The sequence below is a fragment of the Triticum urartu genome, chromosome 6A (genome assembly GCF_056163025.1).
Source record: "Triticum urartu cultivar PI428250 chromosome 6A, HENAU_Tu73, whole genome shotgun sequence".
Classification (NCBI taxonomy): domain Eukaryota; kingdom Viridiplantae; phylum Streptophyta; class Magnoliopsida; order Poales; family Poaceae; genus Triticum; species Triticum urartu.
In genome coordinates, this window is record NC_141878.1 from 444,580,174 (window position 1) to 444,590,502 (window position 10,329).

The following is a 10,329-nucleotide window of genomic DNA, read 5'->3' on the forward strand; positions in this document are numbered from 1 at the left end:
TTTTGGGCAAGTCCTCCTCTTTTGAGAGGAAGCTGAAGTTTTACTCTTGGCCGGTGGATCCGCAGACCGCAGAGGGTGACAACAAGAACAAGTTGCCTGTTCCGGCCCACACAGCAGCTGAGCTGATTAAAACCCGCATGTTGCCGCATTGGATGCGGTGCGCGCGGGCGGCCGTTTCTGGCTTTCTGCTGCCGGTGGATAAGACTGCCAGTTTTTTTACTGTAGTAGTAGTTGCCAAGTGTTTTTGGCATTTTTGACACCTAGCACTCATATTGAGCCCTCAAATAGTTTTTGGCCTTCTCTACTTTTCCACCCCTCCAAATTCGCCCCAACTCCAACACTAGCCTTCATTTCTCACCCCTCAAATAAAAAATAACGTGGAATGAGCGGAACGCAGGAATCTTCAAAAACCAACGAGCTCTTGCCTTGTCCTTGATCGGAAATATCGTCGAGGAAGCGGGTGCGCAAGGCTAATTTGTTGATTCATAGACCTAGAGAGCCTGACTAACTCCCTAGAAACACTCATTGAGAGCATGTAAATTCTTTGTACTCTAATAACCCCCCGATATCAATGAAATCACAAGCTGACACGTGGGACTTGCCGTAAGATTTTTTTTTCGTTTTTACTTGTTCTTGCTCCCCCCCCCCTCTCTCATCCTGGCCACCGGGATTGTGATGAGCCCCCCTCAACTCCGGAGAGCATTGGCATCAACCTCGAGGTGGAAGGTGGCATGCGATTGACAACAGCGCGAGCGCGATGTCATGACGTGGACATCGAGCTTGGGACGACCACCTGTATGCAGGGCAGTGACTGGGGTGTGCGGCAGCAGTAGGAGATGGTGATGCGTGATAGCGACGCGAGATGGCAAGGTGCATCGGCGTGAAAGCGGCAGAGGGAGATGATGGTGTCTAGCGGCGCTCAGAAGTCACGAGATGGGACGGGAGACGGCGGTCGACGGTGCATGAAGGTCCGGAGGGGAGGAGGGTCTGCGGCTAGACTACAGCGTGAAGGACGACAGGCGATCGTAGGTGGCATGAGAGAAAGATCAAATGAAGGTTGCGAGGAGTAGTGGGCCCTTGAACTGGGGGCTTTGAGGCTTGAGTTGAGGAGCTCTACTCTTTCGGGTTTGGGCAAGGGAGGATGGAATTGAGAGATGGGGGGCGGGGTAGATGCTATCATATTTATGAAATATTCCCTTGTTATGCTAGTAGAGCACACTCCGCCTGTTGCCTGCATAAACTATGGGTCCAGCTGTCAGACCTAAGGTAGTAGTAACGACGAGACGCCGACGCCGACAAGTAACTCCATCACAGCGAATCCCTCTAAACCTTCCCCGTCATCAGATTTCTCCGGCGAGCCAGTGCACCCCACCTGCACTAGTTGACTCTCTTCATTGCCTCCGCCGGCGAGGTCACAACTCAATGCCGCGCGCAGTAAGTCCTCGTCTCCGACGAGGTCCTGGCTCGGCCTCGCCGGGGTCGACCTCGCTGTCACTCGTCATGTCACCCCGTCTTCGGCCTCAAGCTCCACCTCCCTTCCTTCTTCCTTCTCACGTGAAATCGACTTACACCAATTGAAAATTCAGGTAACTTACAAATAGCTCATGCGTTTGTAAAACAAAATGTATCACCAGTGATGATGCATACCAGTTAGTACGTACCAGGATGATAACACATTTACCAAGTGATGATGCTTACAATGTATTTCCTCCGTTCCGAATTACTTGTCGCAAGTATGGATGTATCTAGATGTATTTTAATTCTAGATACATCCATTTCTGCGACGAGTAATTTGGAACAGGGAAGTATTTACCATGTTGTTTGCTGAAAACTTACCATGTCGGTGTGGTGATGTATTAGACCATGGTGATTATGTAGTGTGGACAGTGGGATAACAGATACGGACGCTATGGAGGGATCTGCAGCTGGGGCGCGCATAGGCGCAAAGGAGAATGATCAACGGTGCTGGTAGCGGATGTCGGTCGGTGTGGAGCAACGCAAAGCGACCGCCGTGGCTGGTTCAGGTTTCATGCCGAGGGCGTCGGTGCCTTTGTGTGGGGCACACGGCCGAGTCTTTCTTTCTCTACGGACCGACGACGAATCGTCTCATCGTCTTTCTCTTTTCGCTTGTCTCGAGAAGCAGCTTTGTCTTTGGCGTGATAGCCCAGCATCCGCCGCACCGCTCAACGCAAAAAATAATCTTCCCCAGTCAAAATACTCGCAGATTAGACGGAATCATTGGGCTGTAGGAGGGTTCCCCGGCCGTGGCGTGTGGGCGCGATTATGCCAAAGCGACCACGCGGGCGAGGGGCGCGCGGGCAGAGCAGCCTTTCGAACCGCGGCGCAGCTTCATCATCTTCCTCCGTCCAGGAGCCAGCCGTCCTCCACTCCACCATCTTCTTACTTTGCAGCCAAGGCTTAGCGGCGTGCATGCTGGCTTCTCCTTGGAGCAAAGCAAGGCATCCCAGGCGCGCACCCACCAGCGTTACACTAGAGCAAAAGCACGGCCGGCAATCCCACCCAAAGTTCACCAAGGATTGGACGAAAGAATTACGTAGCCAGCTCTCCGCGCAATGGCCGGCTCGGCAGCCCAAGCTCCCACGCAAGCCGGCCGCCTTACGAGGCCAATTCCCACGGCGCTCGTGCCTGCTGCGGCCGTGGTGCTCGCCGTCGTCGTGGCCGTCCTGTCCCTGCTGCCCTCCGTGGCCCAGGCGGTGTGGGAGCTGCCCCACCTCTTCCTCCTCGGCCTCGTCATCTCCTACGGCGTCTTCGCGCAGCACAAGAACGGCGCCGCCGCGGCCGACGGCGATGCCGCCACCAAGGACGGCGCCCGGGCGTGGAACTCTCGGTACCATCCCGACGACCCGCTCGTCGTGGTCGCGCCCGACCACGCGGCGGGAGATGACAGGGACGACGGTGCGGGCGGGAGGCCGTTCTCCTTGCCGGTGCGTAGGCTGAAGACGGTCGTGGAAGAGTCGACCGAAGCCGGCGGCGCCAGCGGAGAGAGCGTGGGCGAAGAGACGGACAGCTCCGAGTCCACGGCAGGATTCTGGGCCGGCGCGCCCGCCGCTCCTTCGCCGCCCTCTGTCCTTGACGCCTTTGACTCTCGGAAGTTCAATGCCGCGACGCCGCCGTCAACGGTATCCAAGGAGTTCCCGGGTTACGATTCCGGGTCGCCTCGTGACCAGTCGTCGTGTAACGAGGAGGAGGAAGAGGTGGAAGAGGTGGAGGAGGAGGAGGAGGAAGAGGAGGGCACCGATTGGGAAGAGGATGCGGATGGGTCGGATGAGATGACCGCCGCGTCGTCGGAAAGGTCGTTCCCCGGCGACTTCGTTGCCTGCCGCAACCGTCGCTACGACGGCAGCGGGGACGGCGAGTCTATGGACGAAGAACTTGTCGAGCTGGCCACCAGGCCGGGACCGGAGGGGGCGGACGAGGTGGACAGGAAGGCCGACGAGTTCATCGCCAAATTCAGGGAGCAGATCAGGCGGCAGAGGTTGTAGGCTCGTAGCCGGCCAAGCGACGTAGCCATGCACTGCATTGCATTGCATGCATCCCACGCACACGCACGACGTAGTGCCGCTGCGAATGGAGAGAGCATGACGTACTTGCGATTTGTGAACTTCTGTGTTTTTTCCTTCTTCTTCATCTGTGACATGATGAGCCTTCCCTGTATCATTTTCTTCTCTCGTTTGGAGCTTTAAACTGTTGCCGTTATTACAGCCTGGAAAGATGCAAATGAATGGAAACTGTTCATTCATTGCAATTCTGTAACATTTTCGCAACTACTCCGTCCGTTCCAAAATGATTGAAGTTTTAAGTGTGTCCTAAGTCAAACTTCTTTAAGTTTAATCAACTTTATAGAAAAATGTACCCGCAAAAAAAACTTTATAGAAAAACGTGATAAGATCATCATCACCAAATACACATACTATGAAAATATGTTTCATAAAAAATCTCATGAGCCTAATTTGATGTTCTGAATGTTAGTATATATTTTTCTATGATCTGATCAAACTTGAACAAGTTTAACTTAGGATAAACCTAAAACTTCAATTATTATTTGTGTTATCAAGCTTAATCGTTTAGCGAGGATAGAATATGTTGCCTTGCCGGCAGGAAATACACTTACACAACATGGCGTTAACATCCTCACGTTTACTATTGATCAGTTGCCCGAAATGTTTTCACAGTCAGTTGATTTCGCAGATATAGATAAAACAAGTGGCACCCAAGGCGGAGACACGGACGATGTAGCTGGACGTGACGTCTCTAATGAGGCCGAGTGTGGAACCACTTGAAGATAGGGAGAACACGACCATGAAAGGGAGTTCGAGAAGGATGAATAAACTCAATTGGCAACAACTGCAACTGCCGGCTGTCCCAAACGCTGGCCTCGATAACCCATTCACATTGGATGACGTCTGGGAAGCAATCAAGGACTCACCGATGGACAAGGCACCGGGACCAAACGGTTTCAATAGCGTGTTCTGCAGAACCAGCTGGGCAGCCATCAAGGCGGATGTAATGCTTGCCTTCGATCAGTTCTACTGCAGTGCTGGTCAAAACTTCTATGATCTCAACTCTGCTCTAGTAGCTCTATTGCTGAAGAAGGACGGGACTTTGAAAATGTTAGTTTTTCGCCCCATCAGCCCAATCCACTCCATAGCCAAGCTGATTGCAAAAGTGCTCTCCATCCACCTGATAATTTCGCCTGCCCAAACGGCCTTCATGAGATCAAAATGCATTCACAACAGTTTTATGTATGTTCAGAATGGGGTGAGGTCACTGCATAGGAAGAACACACCGGCAGTGTTGCTGAAATTGGATATCACCAGGGCTTTTGACAGTATCTCCTGGACCTATCTTCTTGAGCTCATGCAACAATTGGGATTCAGTGCGCGCTGGCGGGACTGGGTGACGCTCTACTGTCCACCTCACGCTCCTCTTTCATGCTTAATGGTGTCCCAGGAATGCCGGTCTTGCACTGCAAAGGATTGAGGCAGGGTGATCCTCTATCCCCGCTGTTGTTCATCATTGCCATAGACCCTCTACACCGTGACCGCTGTTGTGCTCTACATGGTCTTGTAACGCCCCGTGACCGATGTGCCAGGTGTCCTCCAGTTATTCGCTGTTGTTGCCATGTCATTGCTTGCGTGTCATGCTTTGCATATCTTGTCATCATGTGCATTGCATCATCATGTTTTCAAAACTTGCATCCGTCCGGGTTTCCCAGTTCCGTCCGTTGTCCGTTCTGAGCCCAACCACACTTGCACGCGCCCGCGGCATGTCCGAAATATTATTTTTTAAGTGGCCGGAAAATGTTCTCGGAATGGGATGAGAGTTGACGTGTGGTCTTATTATAGTGTAGATAGACCGCCTGTCAAGTTTCATCGCATTCGGAGATCGTTTGATGCCCCAACGGATAACTATAGCGGCAGTATAGCCGGTCTAACGTCGGACGTTTTCGGTCTCCGGAAACAGTCGTCGGGTCTCTCTCTCTCTTCTCTTTTCTCAGCCTGAGGCCTTCTGGACAGTCCACTACCTACCGCCAGGCCCAACCTAACCTCTCTCGTCAGCCCGCGGCCCTCCTCGCGCGCGCGTCCGAAAGTTGTCCCGGACCCGACCGGGACAGTCGTTACCATTGTGCCCGGACCATCCCCAAACATCTACAAAACGTCTCCGTTTTCTTAATTGGGCCCCCTAACCTATTTATTCACATCCACTCGATTTCGATCAGAGGGACCGAATACCCCTACCCAAAAACCCACTTACTATATATATACGGACCCAACCCTAGAAACTAGGACTTCTGTCCTCCCTAGCCGCCGCCACCTACAGGCTCCCCCCTCCTAGGATCAGCCGTCGCCGCCATCTATCAAATCCATCCATCCACAGCGCCACCCTCCTCCTCGTTTTCAAAACCAGGCCAATCACCTCGCATTCGATCCACCCATCTCACTAACCGGAGCCTCTCCTATGCTCGATCCCGAGGGGTTCAGGAGCAGCTCGTCCCGGCGACCTCCTCCAGCAGGCCCGTACCACCCCTCTCTTCCCTGCCTCCCATTCCATCTTCCTGTTCTTCTCTCTCTCACCTCCCCTCTCTGACCCGTCGCAGGTTCGCCATGGGCGCCCGATGGAGCACTGCTGCAGGGAACCTCGTCGAAAACCACCAGATCCGGCGGGCCTCCGCTGCCCTTGACCGTTCCTGCCGGATTCCACCGGCTGGGCCTCGTCCCCGACCACCTGTGCCGTCGCCGGCCTCACCTGCTGCTACCGTTTGTATCCCCTGTCGATCGAACGACCCGACCCCACGCCAAGTTCCAGCGCTGCTTCTTCTGCATCGAGCTGCAGGTCGACATCGCCGCCATGGAACCGCAACTCCGCCGTCTGCCCGCTCTTCGCCGGAGTGCCTTGCTGCGCCTCTTCCGCCGCTGCTGCACCGCGTCGGCGACCAGCCGCTTCTCGCGCCCGCCGGCCCTGCCGCAAGCCATCCCGTGTCTTGCCTCCTCTCCAGCCGCACGCCAAGGCCCAGCTCCTCTTCGCCTAGATCCGCCGCCCTGCTCCGTTCATCGCCGTTTGCCGCTAGGACCTGCGCCGCCGGAGTCGTCCTCCTCGCCTGCAACCATGGCAGCACCAAGTTCCTGCGCCCATTGCCCCTGCCTCGACTGCCTCCTGTTCGTCGGGAGACGACGAACGCCTCGAGCGTTGACTGCGTCCACCTCCTCGCTAGGCCCAGCACGCTCCACCTTGCCCCTGTCAGCCCAAGATGCAAGCCAGCCTGTTGGCCCAACGTGAGAACCCCCCTGTGCACTTTGGGTTGGCCAGATTCGGCCCAGAGTCTTTTTTTTAGGCTCTGCGAATTTAGCTAATTTCCAGAAAACTGCTGTTTTACAGAAAACCCCTTGTAGATCATGCATATAATAACTTAATAACCGTGCATCGGTTTAAAACAAACTTAATATGAAAGTTGCTTAGAATTTTGTCTAGTTTAATAATATGCAACTTTCATCTATGTTTAAAATGTCTAAAATGATGTTTGTTTAAATTTGCTCCTATGCCATGCTAAAATGCTTTAATTCATAACTAAATAACCATAACTCCGAATTTAATAAACTTTATATGTAAATGGGGTAGAATTTTGCCTAGTTTAACATGGTGGCTTCACTTTGCATGCTTAACAACTCTAAAATTATGTTTAGGGCAGAACAGTACCAAACCTAACATATGCATATGAGGAGTTTCCGGACTTGTTGTTTTGTTGTTCCGGCCTCATTTAAACTTGCCTAGGTTAGATAGTTTCATCATGTTTCACCTCTTGCCATGCTAACAACATTTAATCTTGTTGGGTACATAAACGAGATCGAACTAAATAACTTGTTGTGGTGTTTTCTTCAATATGCAACTCCGTTGCATAATGAGCTCTACTTAATTTGTAGGATTGTTTGTGCACTTTGCCATGTCATGCATATTTAAACCAGACATGCATCATACTTGATTGTGCATCATGACATGTTTATGTGATGGTTGTTTACTATGTTGCTTGCTTCTTTCCGGTGTTGCTTCTTCGGGTTGGTTCCGATAACGTCGCGTTTGTGAGGACCCGTTCGACTACGCCCGTTTGTCTTCTTCATGGACTCGTTATTCTTCCTTGCGGGATTTCAGGCAAGATGACCATACCCTCGAAATCACTTCTATCTTTGCTTGCTAGTTGCTCGCTCTTTTGCTATGCCTATGCTGCGATACCTACCACTTGCTTCTCATGCCTCCCATATTGTTGAACCAAGCCTCTAACCCACATTGTCCTAGCAAACCGTTATTTGGCTATGTTACTGCTTTGCTCAGCCCCTCTTATAGCGTTGTTAGTTGCAGGTGAAGATTGAAGTTTGTTCCTTGTTGGAACATGGAGATGTTGTTCCTTGTTGGAACATGGTTACTTGTTGGGATATCATGATATATCTTATTTAATTAATGTATCTATATACTTGGTAAAGGGTGGAAGGCTCGGCCTTATGCCTGGTGTTTTGTTCCACTCTTGCCGCCCTAGTTTCCATCATATCGGTGTTATATTCCCGGATTTTGCGTTCCTTACGCGGTTGGGTAATAATGGGAACCCCTTGACAGTTCGCCTTGAATAAAACTCCTCCAGCAAGGCCCAACATTGGTTTTACCATTTGCACTAACAACCTATAACCTTCCCTTGGGTTTTCGCGAGCCCGAGGGTCATCTTTATTTTAAACCCCCCCGGGCCAGTGCTCCTCTGAGTGTTGGTCCGAAACGGGCAGCCTGCGGGGCCACCTCGGGGCAACTCGAGGGTTGGTTTTACTCGTAGCTTGACCTATCCGGTGTGCCCTGATAACAAGATATGTGCAGCTCCTATCGGGATTTGTCGGCGCATCGGGCGGCTTTGCTGGTCTTGTTTTACCATTGTCGAAATGTCTTGTAACCGGGATTCCGAGTCTGATCGGGTCTTCCCGCTAGAAGGAATATCCTTCGTTGACCGTGAGAGCTTGTGATAGGCTAAGTTGGGACACCCCTGCAGGGATTTGAACTTTCGAAAGCCGTGCCCGCGGTTATGGGCAGATGGGAATTTGTTAATGTCCGGTTGTAGAAAACTTGAAGATTATCTTAATTAAAATACATCACCCGCGTGTGTTACCGTGATGGTCTCTTCTCGGCGGGGTCCGGGAAGTGAACACGGTGTTGGAGTTATGTTTGACGTAGGTTGTTCTAGGATCACTTCTTGATCATACTTTTATCGACCGTGCTTTGCCTTCTCTTCTCGCTCTCATTTGCGTATGTTAGCCACCATATATGCTAGTCGCTTGCTGCAGCTCCACCTCATACTTTTACCTTACCCATAAGCTTAAATAGTCTTGATCGCGAGCGTGCGAGATTGCTGAGTCCCCGTGGCTCACAGATACTTCCAAAACCAGCTTGCAGGTGCCGTTGAACCATGCAGATGACGCAACCAAGCTCAAGGAGGAGCTCGATGAAGATCTTGTTCTTTGTGTTGTTTCGTTCTAGTTGATCAGTAGTGGAGCCCAGTTGGGGTCGATCGGGGACCTTGTCGCATTTGGGGGTCTTCTTTTATTTTGGTTCCGTAGTCGGACCTTGAGTGTATTTGGATGATGTAATGTTTTATTCATGTAATTGTGTGAAGTGGCAATTGTAAGCCAACTATGTATCTCTTTTCCCTTATTGTATTACATGGGTTGTTTGCGAGGATTACCTCACTTGCGACATTGCTTTCAATGTGGTTATGCCTCTAAGTCGTGCTTCGACACGTGGGAGATATAGCCGCATCGAGGGCGTTACAACTCCATAGCCAAGCTGATTGCAAAAGTGCTCTCCATCCACCTGATAATTTCGCCTGCCCAAACGGCCTTCATGAGATCAAAATGCATTCATGACAGTTTTATGTATGTTCAGAATGGGGTGAGGTCATTGCACAGGAAGAACACACCGGCAGTGTTGCTGAATTTGGATATCACCAGGGCTTTTGACAGTATCTCCTGGACCTATCTTCTTGAGCTCATGCAACAATTGGGATTCAGTGCACGCTGGCGGGACTGGGTGATGCTCTACTGTCTACCTCGCGCTCCTCTTTCATGCTTAATGATGTCCCAGGAATGCCGGTCTTGCACTGCAAAGGATTGAGGCAGGGTGATCCTCTATCCCCGCTGTTGTTCATCATTGCCATTGACCCTCTACACCGGTTGCTGTAACCTGCAGGCGATCAAGGCCTGCTCCAGCCACTGCTGGGCAGAGAAATTTAGCTGAGGGTGTGTTGGGGAACGTAGCATGCAATTTCAAAAAAATCATACGATCACGCAAGATCTATCTAGGAGATGCATAGCAACAAGAGGGGGAGAGTGTGTCCGCGTACCCTCGTAGACCAAAAGCGGGAGCGTTAGCTTAACGCGGTTGATGTAGTCGAACGTCTTCTCGATTCAACCGATCAAGCACCGAACGCACGGCACCTCTGAGTTCTGCACACGTTCAGCTCGATGATGTCCCTCGAACTCTTGATCCAGCAAAGTCACGAGGGAGAGTTTCGTCAGCACGATGGCGTGGTGACGGTGATGGTGAAGTGATCCTCGCAGGGCTTTGCCTAAGCACTATGACAATATGACCAGAGGAGTAAACGGTGGAGGGGGCGCCGCACACGGCTTGGAACAATTGATGTGTGTTACAGCCGCCCCGCCCCTGTATATAAAGGAGGGAGAGGGGAGGAGGCCGGCCCTAGGCGCCCCAAGTGGGACGAGTCTCACTTGGGCTCCTAGTAGGATTCGCCACCCCTTCCTTTTATCGAAGGGAGAAATGGGG

The 10,329-nt window shown here is 51.7% G+C and overlaps 1 protein-coding gene across 1 annotated transcript; it reads left to right on the forward strand.

Annotated features, from left to right (window-relative positions):
• Nucleotides 1-2,158: 2,158 nt before the first annotated feature.
• LOC125512236 (uncharacterized) lies at nucleotides 2,159-3,760 on the forward strand. The gene has a single exon (XM_048677331.2). It carries the CDS (start codon nucleotides 2,574-2,576, stop codon nucleotides 3,501-3,503), a length of 930 nt encoding a protein of 309 aa, XP_048533288.2. The 5' UTR covers nucleotides 2,159-2,573; the 3' UTR covers nucleotides 3,504-3,760.
• The last annotated feature ends 6,569 nt before the right edge of the window (nucleotides 3,761-10,329 follow it).